The sequence below is a fragment of the Labrus bergylta genome, chromosome 6, assembly GCF_963930695.1.
Source record: "Labrus bergylta chromosome 6, fLabBer1.1, whole genome shotgun sequence".
Classification (NCBI taxonomy): Eukaryota; Metazoa; Chordata; class Actinopteri; order Labriformes; family Labridae; genus Labrus; species Labrus bergylta.
The window spans coordinates 19,108,798-19,122,059 of NC_089200.1; the positions used below are offsets into that span (position 1 = coordinate 19,108,798).

Genomic DNA, 13,262 nt, shown 5'->3' on the forward strand with positions numbered 1-13,262 from the left:
TTTTACTTTTTGCTATTTTTGCTAATTATATTCCTGTTTTTTGAGCTGTTGTAACACCAAAAGTTCCTCCAATGGGGGATCAATATAGTTTATCTGATCTGATCTTGTCTTTCACAGCTGTTTTTTTTCCTTTTGGTCCACTTTCGACATTGAGACATGAGATTTGGGCTAGAGATTTCTCTTCAGGCATATTTCCTCCATATTTCTAATAAATAAGGAACGTAAGAAGTACGTTGCAGGCTATAGGCAATAGTAGACCGACTCAAAATACATTGAGCTTAGGCCTAAATAGCCTACATTTTCTTTTAATCATATTTATTGATGCAAATGCGAAAACAACAACTTGTATTTTAAGGTAGACCTGCCTATTACAATCATGTTCAGCAATGACTACAACTTCTTCGCAGAGTTAATATTTTGTCTTGTCACAAAAAAAAAGGTAGGCTTCTTTAAAGAGGAGGGTCGAGCACAATGTGCCATTCTTATATCTTTACTGCTGGTTTATGTTTATAATAGTCTTTTTCGCCGGAGTGATGATATAAATTATCCTTTCACTTTGTCAGAAGCAAAATCAAAGATGAGCGAAGGCACCGAGGGAAGGGATTTTAAACGTAACAACAATACGTGAAGACGTACATGCGTCTGACGCATGTGCTATAAAGCCCTGTTTTCTGACGTCAGCGGCCTCTTCCCTGCCTGTTCCCTGCCATCGTGAGGTGGGCAGTGTAAAACTTCCTGTCTCTTTTCTCGACTGAGCGAATCCAAAACCATCCGTCAAAATGGTGAGTTTGTTTTGTTTTTCTGATCTGCCAATTTAAAGTCTGGCTCATGAACTATCATCAGCGTTAATCTTAATGTATTTCGTTTGGGCGTGATATAGATGTTAAGATAGGCACGCTAGCTGTACGGGTTGTGCTTTGATCAAAATGGCAGCCATTATGTCATCTGTACCAGTTGTCCTGACGAAGCCAAATAAATCGAGATTTTACCAAATTGTTGTGCTTTTTTCCCCCCACTTCAACGTCTCGTATGTATAAGACTAATACTGTGTCGGTGGAGTCTTTAAAGTCTGAAGTGGTTGTCGTCACATGAGAAAGGGCTGTGGCGCTGATGGCTAACCTATCAGCGGCGGCTTTTCTCTCGCAACATTAGCTAGGTTTAAATCACACTTTTCGCCGGTAAAGATGTACACTTTGCTTAAAAATTACACATGCGTTTATAGATCTGGCGGCAGTGGATAGGTGAACACCCAAAGATTCTGAGGTTGGCACCGGTCTTGAGAAGTAATCAGCCGGTTTTCCGCGCTACCGGCTTATCCGGTTACTTAGATATCATGCTAACGTTAGCATTTAGCATTATGTTAAAGTCCGTACACGTGGCCTGTTGGAGCCGACATGTTATGCCGGGTGTGAGGTAGACATCCATTAAAGGGGAAGACGTAGGCGTGTGTTAACAGACGTCAAATTATATAAGGCATGGTGGTTATTTACTCGATGTATTGTCACAGGAATGGATGTAAAAAGAAAAATGCGGATGTAGAATTAAATAAGGGATAAGTGCAACGTCACAGCTGTTACAATGGCGGATACTCAAGGCCCAGGGTGGAAGTCCATAACACTGTAGTGAATGTTGTGTCAGCAGTAGTGTGTAAATTAATCATTACACAACTTCGTATGCGTAATGTGCACATATTACACGTGAAATGTGCAATCACAACGTTAAAGGTGCCCAACAAGACGAGTATCAAACAATGTCCCATCAGCAAAACTGGTACCCAGCAAGTAAATTAAGCTTTTTGCATGCAGGCACAAGATGTTGTTTTTACTGATCTATTCTCCCTTTCATCCTTTTTCTTTTTTTTTTTTAGGTGAACTTCACCATAGACCAAATTCGTACCATCATGGACAAAAAGTCCAACATTCGTAACATGTCTGTGATTGCGCACGTTGACCATGGTAAGTCCACATTGACGGACTCGCTTGTGTCAAAGGCTGGCATCATTGCCGGTTCCCGTGCAGGAGAGACCCGCTTCACAGACACGCGTAAAGATGAACAGGAACGTTGCATCACCATCAAGTCTACGTAAGTATCTTATTTTTCCAACTCTTTTTGGAAATTGGTCTTATCTTATGGTGTGCCAGCTTGGTTATCGTCACTCGCTATGTATCAATTCAGAATTTTACAGCGCAAGTTCCCTGTGTGTTTTCGTTACGACAACCAGTTAATTGACAGTTTAATTTTTACATGCGTCATCTTACATTGTCTTTGAACTTATTCTTGTCTTGCAGCGCCATTTCCCTTTACTACGAGCTAAGTGAAAATGACATGGCCTTCATTAAGCAGACAAAGGATGGTCTGGGCTTCTTGATCAACCTGATTGACTCACCTGGGCACGTTGACTTCTCCTCTGAAGTGACTGCTGCCCTTCGTGTCACTGATGGAGCCCTGGTTGTTGTGGACTGTGTGTCTGGTAAGGGCACTTCTAAATATTCTGGTACACATTTTGAAATGAAAGGCTGAGGCTGCTATATATGTAAACTAATTGAGTTTACATCATTCATAATTGTACAGCAATTAATTTTAAAGTGCAGATCTGCAATAAAAACTTGTATCATTAATACTATTGTAACTACTGTACCGTTTCCCTTAGTTTGACGTTGTCACATTCTGTTAACTTGCCAGGTGTTTGCGTGCAAACTGAGACAGTGCTTCGTCAGGCCATTGGTGAGCGTATCAAGCCAGTCCTGATGATGAACAAGATGGACCGTGCCCTGCTTGAGTTGCAGCTGGAACCTGAAGACCTTTACCAGACCTTTCAGCGTATTGTTGAGTCAATCAATGTCATCATCTCTACTTACGGAGAGGACGAGAATGGACCCATGGGTCACATCATGGTAAGTATTTGTTTGAACCTTGCAACACTGTAGCCACATTATGCCTGGACTCATAGTACATATTATATTTGATGAGTGTTGCACCTCAGTCTGTGCAATACAAAAGGGAAGTACAGACAGCAGGTCTCTCTGAAGCTGATGTGTTTCTACTCTGTTCTGACTAGTCGCATGTGAGACTTTTTTTTCCCCATAGACACTTTTTTTAGCCATTGGATTATTCCCTTGCAAAATGATGTTCATTGTTTCATAAACGGCACATGGTTTTGCATGAAATCTGTGTGCTCACAGAGGTCTGGGTGTAGTCCTTTCTGTGCAGCATATCCACTCCTTCTCTTGTGCACTCTGTAATTTTATGAACAAGTAAAAACAGGGCAGAAATCAACTTTGGCAACTATAAATCTACCTTGGTGGCCTGCTCAAATGTCATCTGGGGTAAACACTGCCTTGACCTACATCAGATCTGATTTTCATTTTATTAATAATAGGTTTTTAGACAAAAGTTGAATATGCCACACCCAGTCTCTTGACAAAACACCCATGCTTATAAAAACACCATCTTGCATATCAGCTGCAATGATGTTTCAAAGCAATCTTCAGAAATATTAAAATGTGACTTAAACAGACTCCTTCACTCGCTGGATACCTGTGGCGGGTGTGTCTTTGTCTCCGGCCCAATTCCTCCGCTCATCCAAGGTGCCGGTTGTTTTAGCCGCATCCTAAGCCTCCAGACATGGGTGCAGTCTACCTGCTCAGTCCATAATACTGCTTTCATTGATAATTTTAACCTCTTGAAATCACCCCTCCTTTTATGGGAGAGGTGGTATCCATCCTAGCAGATTGGGTGCAAGTACCTTGACACACAATGTTTTTTGCAGTCTGGAATTTGTTACCTAGACCAAATTCCAGTTTTGTAAATGCATTTTCTGAACTTTCATCTTTCGTTGTTTTACACTTTGACAAAGATTTCATTGCAGGTGATTTTAATATCCATATTGATGATCCTTCTAATAGTTTTGCAACAGAGTTTAAAAAAAAATCAGTGTTTTAACCTAGTACAGCATGTATCTGAGCTAACTCACAAGAGACTCATTAGACTTAGTTTTTTCACCTATGTCAACTTAAACACTGTGTTCCATACTGCCCTGAAACAACTCTGCAGTACTAAACATTCCCACATCCTAAATAAACATAATGCCTCTAAATTTTTTACACACTTTTACCCTCGGCCTACTCAAGCAAACTCCATCTGTATTATTTGACTGAGTTGACTACTTCTCCAACCTAATCACTAATAACCACAATAATCCAAGATTTTTATTAAATGTATAATTTAACAACTTCAACTGCAGCATACTCTGATGATAATCCTGTTCTGAACTGCTCAGCCATTTTCAGTTCATTTTGCTTCCGGGGCTCAAAGATACTGTGGGTACTTATCATGTCTCTTAAATTGCATCCACACTTGCGTCTTAGTCCCGGCCCCCAGAGATGCAAGAAGAGACGCAAGGAAACGAAGCAGTGGAACTGTTTTAAAAGGCATTAGATGTCCTTTCCTCTGTAGGGACATCACCTGATCGTCGCTCAGCTTTAACAGCTGTTTATGTTTGCACAAATACGCTGTGTTAATTATGATAAAATACACAGTAACAGTGTTTAAGTCTGTGTACTTTACCTGATAATAAGCACCTGCGCATGAAGAACAACCTGGCCTGTTGGTGTCTTTTTCTGTTATTAAATCCTGCTGATGTTAAGTTTCACTGAAGTCCAATCCGCTGCAGCTTCCATCAATGAGTGATATTCGAGACAGGGCGAGTCTGTCAGTAGAAAGACATCTTGGAAGGCTGGTCTCATGTTTCCTCGATCATTGCTCCTCCAAGTTATTTCCTCGCTCCTCAGTGCCTAAATAAGTGACTTGAGACATCCTTCAACATGGGGACATGGAACAACTTCCAGTTCAAGTGAAATTAAAAATATGATGCATGAGAAGTACCCTGTGTCTCGTACCACCTCACTCCTGAAAGAGGTTTTTTTATATATGCTCCAGTTTCTTAAAACTTGTTGAGCTGTTCTTTCACTTCTGGTTATGTTCCCAATTACTTTGAACAAGTAAGCATCCAGCCCTTACTAAAAAAGCCTAACCTTGATCAATTCCTTCCACAGAATTACAGAACAATTTCCAAACTGCCGTTCATATCAAAAAGTTCCAGTCAGGGTTTGTCAAACAACACAGTACCAAAACTGCTCTTATCAGGGTTAAAAATGACTTACTGATGAGTGCTGATAATGGGCATGTTCTGTTTTATTGCTGTTGGGCCTAAGAGCAGCATTTGGCACTGAAGTCATCTGACATGAGCTCTTTGAATAGTTTAATGGTGTGTATTTGTTCATGTCCTTATGGGCTGTTTTTAACTCTCTTAGGTTGATCCAGTCATTGGTACCATTGGCTTTGGCTCTGGACTCCACGGATGGGCTTTCACCCTCAAGCAGTTTGCTGAGATGTACGCAGCCAAGTTTGCTGCCAAGGGCAACGCCCAGTTGACACCTGACGAGCACTGCAAGAAGGTGGAAGACATGATGAAGAAACTGTGGGGTGATAGGTGAGTCTCAAACAGAACTTTAATCACATGGCCAACATGTGTAGAAATGTGATGCACCCCTCTGATAGCTAGAGACACAGAAACACAAATGTATTTCCTTAAAATAGTCTGTTTCAATGCAGCAGCTTTTGACCATTTCATTGGTATTTCCAGGGGTGCAAACTTGTTGTCATTCTGTGAAATTTGCTGTTTTGGATCCCAAATAGGTCATATGTGTGATTCATTTAGATCTGCAATAAAAATATTTGGAGGGGAGTCTATGACTCAGAGCAAGGCCCCTGCAAACGTCGATTTGTTTCATACTGATTGCGGTCTGAAGAAAGGACCCTCCCTTCGCGGAGCTTTCTCGCACCGACCGCGATTGTGCAATATCGCCACGCCGACTGCAAGAAGCATGAAACCTGATTCAATGAGTCGCAATGTACAGCACATGGCTAATTTGCGTAACGTTTATTTTTCCATGAAAACACTGTGGGAAGATTTGAAGTCTGGCTAGCAAGCCAGCCTTTCTGTGATACGTACTGTCTGATCATATTTACTGTTTGCTAGCCATAGGTAAAGTTGTTGAGAGAAATGCGTGCTAGCTGAAAATCAGCAGGAACAAAACATAAGGTTAATATATTGATAATGTTACATATTTAATGATGGACGATATGCTCTCAGACTCTTGTATAGTGACTGCCCTTCCCATCACACCTTAGTGGAACATGGTAAGCCCAGTTCTGCAAATTCACCCCATTTATAAAAAAGGGACTCATGGTTGGGAGTATGGGTTTTACATGTTTCACTGAAGCTTTATCAAAAAGTCAGAACAGAATATAGACAAGCAATTGTGTTTTATTATTGTTTGCACTGCTTCTTTAGTTGGTCTGAATGCTAAAATTGTCTGTAAATTAACATTTCAAAGCTGATATTAAAATAAAATAAATAAAATCCTCCCAGGGGAGCATGCCCCTGGACCCGCCTAGGGGGTTTGGATCCATGTCACCTTTTTCATCCCTGATGAGTTTGCACCCCTGTATTTCTTTCCACCCTTGCTTTTTCCCTTGGGACAAATGAATATATCTCTCCTTCAGATACTTCGATGCCGCCAATGGAAAGTTCCTTAAGAATCCTAACGGAGCTGATGGCACCAAACACCCTCGCACCTTTGTTGCTCTTATCCTGGACCCCATCTTCAAGGTGAAAAGATAAAAATCCAGTCATTTAAATTACATTTCAAAAGGTTTTAAAAATTACAGCAAAATGAACACCATTTTTTTCTGCCTGCAAGTGATGAGTTAAACATTCTTCACTTTGACCTGATTAACCAGTGATGATAAACTTCAACCTGAGCAGGACACAAACAGTGGTACACTCTTGCACCCTTGTATTGGCCATGTTTTATTCAAATCTACTAATTCATGATTTTTTTTCCCCCTTTTTAGGTTTTCGATGCAATCATGAACTTTAAGAAAGAAGAGACTGCAAAGTTGATCCAGAAGTTGGAGATCAAGTTGGATGCTGAAGACAGGGACAAGGAGGGTAAACCACTCCTGAAGGCTGTTATGCGTCGCTGGCTCCCTGCTGGTGAGGCCCTCCTTCAGATGATCACTATCCATCTGCCCTCACCTGTCACTGCTCAGAAGTATCGTTGTGAGCTGCTCTATGAAGGACCTGGAGATGACGAGGCTGCCATGGGTATGAAGCAGATCTAGCCTAATTTTGTTTATGTACAGAATTATTTTGTTAATCCAGCATTTCAGTTTTGCTCAGTGAGACCTGAAATCTGGGTGTGGCTTGAATTGGACCCAAACTAATGAGTTTTTTATTTTTTTAAATATATATCTACAGCAATCAAGAACTGTGACCCCAAGGGCCCCCTGATGATGTACATCTCAAAAATGGTCCCCACCACTGACAAGGGTCGCTTTTATGCATTTGGCCGTGTGTTCGCTGGCTGTGTCTCCACTGGCCTGAAGGTGCGCATTATGGGACCAAACTTTGTTCCTGGAAAGAAGGAAGACCTCTACGTTAAACCAATTCAGAGGTGAGGTTAGAATCTTTGCTGGTGGTCTTTAAGTTGGCAATTACGATAAGAGTGTGATGGGTTTTGAGAGGCAATTCAGGCCTAATCGGGTATTGGACATGCCTAAATGTCTTTCATTTCTAAATGCATGCATTGCTCTTTACAGGACCATTTTGATGATGGGACGTTATGTTGAGCCCATTGAAGATGTGCCTTGTGGTAACATCGTCGGTCTGGTTGGAGTGGACCAGTACCTGGTGAAGACTGGAACGATCACAACCTATGAGCAGGCACACAACATGAGAGTGATGAAGTTCAGTGTGAGCCCTGTGGTAAGAGTTGCTGTAGAGGCCAAAAACCCTGCTGACCTGCCCAAGCTGGTGGAGGGTCTGAAGCGTCTGTCCAAGTCTGATCCTATGGTGCAATGTATCATTGAGGAGTCTGGAGAACATATTGTTGCTGGTGCTGGAGAGCTGCATCTGGAGATCTGTTTGAAAGATCTGGAGGAGGATCATGCTTGTATTCCACTCAAGGTAATTATAAACAAAATTGATCTTTTTAAAATTCACTTTTGAGCTTAACTTGTGGTCTACAAAAAATTATGGGTTTTTTTTAGTTGTTGAAATTGCCAAAGATGACCATTTCACCTTTGAAACTTGCTTACATTTTAGAAATCTGATCCAGTGGTGTCCTACAGAGAGACCGTCTCTGCAGAATCAAGTGTCATGTGCCTGTCCAAGTCACCGAACAAGCACAACCGTCTGTTCATGAGGGCCCGTCCCTGCGAAGATGGTCTGGCAGAAGACATTGAGAAGGGAGATGTTAGCGCCCGACAGGAGATGAAGGCTCGTGCCCGCTACCTTGCTGACAAGTTTGAGTGGGATGTCGGTGAGGCCAGAAAGATCTGGTGCTTCGGACCTGATGGAACTGGCCCCAACCTGTTGGTGGATGTAACCAAGGGAGTGCAGTACCTGAATGAGATCAAGGATAGTGTTGTGGCTGGATTCCAGTGGGCTGTCAAGGAGGTAAAGAGACCACCAAATTTTGTCATTTTGTTTCATTTCTCCTTTGGGTTAGATGATATACATGTCTAAAATTGCTGTCTCAATTTCTTCTTTCAGGGTGTCCTCTGTGAAGAAAACATGCGTGCCATTCGCTTTGACATCCATGATGTTACCCTGCACACGGATGCTATTCACCGTGGTGGTGGTCAGATTATTCCAACAGCTCGCAGAGTTCTGTACGCATGTGAGCTCACTGCAGAGCCAAGAATGATGGAGCCAGTCTACTTGGTGGAGATCCAGGTCAGCACCAATAGAGATCTCTGTTATTTTGTTTCTTCACCACCTGATGTTTTAAGTCAATTTGTACATGTATTGATAACTATTTATACCTGACTATTCAGTCATTTTTATAAATTTGAGTGTTGTCTTTAACGCTCTTTAACTTTGCAGTGTCCCGAAGGCGCAATCGGTGGAATCTACGGTGTGTTGAATAGGAGGCGTGGTCACGTGTTTGAGGAGTCCCAAGTTGTGGGAACACCCATGTATGTTACCAAGGCCTACCTGCCTGTCATGGAGTCATTCGGTAAGTCCCCTTAATATTAAAAGACGTCTTCTGAGCAGAGCAGCCAAAATGTTTGTTCTTGAACCTGTGATTCTGTTAAATTATCTAACCCTATTTATGTTCAATAACAATCTGTCCAAATATGGAGTCAAAGTCAATTTATTGTTGCACTTTGTCTTGGTTTGCGGTGCTTAACATGAGCTAGAATCAAACATTAAGCAACCCAAAATCCTTCAGATAGTATGTTGCAAACTTATTCTGACGCATTAATGCCACACAGAACAAATAGTGATTGTTAATGAAGGTAGTTATGTACTTGGTATAAAAGTAATTGTTTATACCTGTATTGGAGACTTAGATTTTTATTCTTAGCTAACACATCATTGTGGAGAAAGTAAGGCAGTTATAGCAGTATTTTTATTAACATTCACATACTTGGGTGTGGTACAGACCCAGATAGTACTGGGGGTCTGTAGTGGGGACCTTGTTTATTTTTTACTTCATTTTTACACACAATTTCATGGACTATCGGCATGATATTTACCCTTATTTTGCTCTGTCCATTTTCAGGTTTCACAGCTGACCTTCGTTCAAACACCGGTGGCCAGGCCTTCCCACAGTGTGTGTTTGACCATTGGCAGATCCTCCAGGGAGACCCCATGGACCCTGCATCCAAACCTGGCATTGTTGTCACAGACGCACGCAAACGTAAGGGTCTGAAGGAAGGTGTCCCAGCGCTGGACAACTACCTGGACAAATTGTAAACGCCTGGACCCACTTGGCTCCTGCCTGATTCCTGTTTTCATGAAATTTGAGTCTATATTGTGGGACCGGACTGTACAGTACACCGTGAGCACTAATGTTTGCCAAAAGAATTGACAATAATTCATAAACAACCACAAAAATTGTAAACAATAAAATAAAATAAAAACTTGACTGGTCCTTGCTGATTTAATTCTTGTGGGGTGATCATTTGGATGCTGTCAGATGTGGTTGAAACTTAAAAATGTGACAAGTTTACTTTGTGGCTATACTAGTTTACTATTTGACTTTATTTGTGTCTTAACCTTTCTTCACCTAAGCAAATAAAGATAGCATTACTGTGCTTATGCCAGGTTCCCACTTGTCCTAGAAAACAGTTGCACAATTTTCCAGTCATGGAAAATTAGAGAAAAGCTAAATCTTGTGCTATTAAAACCTACTCTTCATTTCACGTCGGAGTTACCAAAAGCCTATGACATGGTCATCTGTAAGGGCTCAATTATGTTAAGGATAACAAAAGGTTTGTTTATAAACTTCTTGGCACTTCCTTTTTTTTCTTTTCTTTTTTTTTTTTTTTTTTTTCAAAAAACCAAACAAGCTCTAAAAGACAAATACCCAGACAATGTCAATTAACCAAACACCCAAGAACAAAAACCAGCATAAGGACCTAGTCAACCAAAAACCCAACAGTGTGAAAACATACCAGGAGGAACAGATGACAGCGACTGAAACAGTTGCATGAAAAGGTTTTGAGAGCAACAATACACCATATTAACAGTAAAAGCGATCAAAGGGGTACACTAAAAATTTAATTAAAGCAATGCTAAATGGTGTCAAAGTAGATAAAAGCATTAAAGAGAAAGTATAGAGGAGAGCACTTAATACTGAAATTAAAAGATAATGTAGTAGGAGTTTTAATAGGCTACACGCTGTAAAGTCTAACCACACAGTAGCACCGCAGGCTGGATGACACTCGGGTAATAACTAGTCTCCAAAATGTCCAATGTTAAAATACCAGTCACTTCTGGCTTCTTGCTGTAGTTTGTATTGGGGTATAGATCAAATGCTTGAAATACAAGTGTAGCAAACTTCACTCTAACTATAGATTCTAAGTTTCATAGTGGGAAGTTTTGCTTCTGTTTATATTGATCATGTTGACATATTGTTGATGCAGAATTGCAATGAAAGGATTAAGTTCAAGGCTGTGGAATAGGACTGTGTAATATCATAAAAACGTTTTCATTGTCAAATGTTCTTTATTTTCTCTTCTATATATTCTGTATTGCATAAAGAATAAGAATCACAGTCAATAAGTGTTAGCAGAGAAAGGGAAGCAGGCAGGTCAAACTGAACTCAACAAGAAACATTTATTTGAATGTTAAATGTATTTTTTGTTTTTAATACTGGCCACTTGGCTGGATAGGTATCTGTAATGAGTTTTTTAAGGAAAATAGTTGTCATTATCACTTTTTTTTAGTAAGGCTACTTTTGTTGGCTCTTTATTTTTCACATTGTCTAGTTTTACTTTTTTTGAGAAATAAGAAAATGTTTATAATAAATGCAAACCTTTATTTTATTAAGTAGCTGTATTATTTAAATGCTATACACCTTCAGATGTATTTGCATTATTCATAGTAAGAGTTAAAGGTTATAGCCATAGACTACACATCCTTTGAATCAGATTTCCACAGAAAGGAACACTGGTGTATGGGCTCGATGTGTTTCTGTCACAACGGCTAAATTGTCACTGAAAATGTCCTGAAAGAGGATCTCTAGAAAAGAGTGGGAACCCTGTTATGGTGGGTGCATCAATTTGCATACTTGGTTGCAGATATTGAGTTTCAGTAAAGATGTAGATGTAAAAACCAGGGATAATCACTTGGGTCTAACAGGTATGTGTATAAATCTGAAGTCTGTTAGGTCTTTGAAGCACAGCTGTTGAAGCAACTTCAACAAGCTCTGTCTATACATGATGCCTGAGTTTTATTTCATACTAAATATGTGTGTATTTTGAATTAAGTGTAATTCAGATAGATCTACTTAAGTTTATATTTACTTCAAAGTAATAGTGCCTTTTTCCTGTGTCTTCAGTTTTCTTTCCCATGGACCACAAACAGATTTTTAGGGAAACTCAAACATCGTCCATCAGTTTTTTACTTGCGTCCTTAAAGCTTATGAGATAATCTATCCACCTGACAGTTGTGGCATATTAAGATGCTGATCACAGCTATTTATCACACAGGTGTGCCTGTTAGGCTGAACAATAAAAGGTCACTCTAATGTGCAGTTTGCAAACCCTTACCAGCTCAGGAGCTCCCCCTGTGGGCAGGCCCCTCACTCTGACGTGTGTCCTTAGGTTCTTTGTGTGTACTTGTCTATTTTGGGCCTGTGTGTGTGAGTAACATGTCCTTCAATAACAATGTAAACTTGAATTACCCCTTGGGGATTCAAATACACATTTAATTCAATTTAAATATAGCTCTCCCTCTCTGACTTGCTCTTTCTCTCTCACACACAAAAAGCTATGTCCTCAGGAGTTAAGAATCTTGCCTAAGACACTTTGCCATTCACCTTTTCCTTTCCATTATCCCTGCTTCCCCTTTTGTTTTTCTGTTATACTCCTCCTCTGCTCCTGCTTTTCATCATTCTGCAAATGCTTATCCTCGTGTTGATCTTCACCATCTACCTGAGAGTGATCTGCTGAGATCCATAAACCTGATTGGGTTCAGTTTTGGTTGCTGGGATAGCCAGATTTTGAAGAAGATGCCGAGCTCCTTGTAAGTAGTCTGCAATTTGGATTGTGACTGAGAGCTCACTGGCTTCCCATCCACCTCAGAATTCAACACAAAATCTACCTTTTCACTCATCAGTGCATCCACGGCAACGCCCCTGTCTACCTCTAGGAAATCAGAAATCTCTGCTCTGGCATCAACTCCATTCACCCAGGAGAAGTTCTATGCAATGGGGGATTGGGACTTCTAATCTGCGGTTCCCCACCTTTGTAATATGCTTTCCGACCACCTAAGGGCACAACAGTTAATTTAATCTTAAAAAAATAAAACAATTTACAAACATTCCTCTTTAAAGAGCTTTCCCTTGATACAGTGGACTTTGCCATGGCACACCGACACTCCATGACTCTTTCATAACGCTGTTGTTCCTTAACTGTTAAATTGTTTGCTTTTAACAGTTTCAATGCTTATTTTAAATTATTTTCGTTGGACCTGTTTTTTTCTTAAAATTTTTATGCTCATGTTTTTACATTTGTAGCACTTTTTTTTTTTACATACACCAGATTTGGACTTTTCTTTGCTCTTTACAGAACCTGCTTTTATGAAAATAAGTAATTTATTGATTCCAGTTCCACAATTTCCCCTCAGTTGTAAGTCTTGCTGATCTGACTCCCCTGTTCATATCTCCTTGCTCTAATTTCAT

At 40.4% G+C, this 13,262-nt stretch overlaps 1 protein-coding gene and 1 non-coding gene across 2 annotated transcripts; both read left to right on the forward strand.

Annotated features, from left to right (window-relative positions):
• The first annotated feature begins 628 nt into the window (after positions 1–628).
• On the forward strand, positions 629–10,001 carry LOC109982733 (elongation factor 2b). The gene is made up of 13 exons (XM_020632070.3): positions 629–782; positions 1,868–2,082; positions 2,289–2,470; positions 2,683–2,894; positions 5,313–5,491; positions 6,568–6,673; positions 6,919–7,171; positions 7,325–7,520; positions 7,666–8,032; positions 8,171–8,524; positions 8,621–8,803; positions 8,954–9,086; positions 9,636–10,001. The coding sequence occupies exons 1-13, from the start codon at positions 780–782 to the stop codon at positions 9,827–9,829; spliced, it is 2,577 nt and encodes an 858-aa protein (XP_020487726.1). The 5' UTR covers positions 629–779; the 3' UTR covers positions 9,830–10,001.
• On the forward strand, positions 6,760–6,827 carry LOC114920235 (small nucleolar RNA SNORD37). The gene has a single exon (XR_003808548.1). It is a non-coding gene; the product is annotated as a small nucleolar RNA SNORD37 (small nucleolar RNA).
• Positions 10,002–13,262: the final 3,261 nt, after the last annotated feature.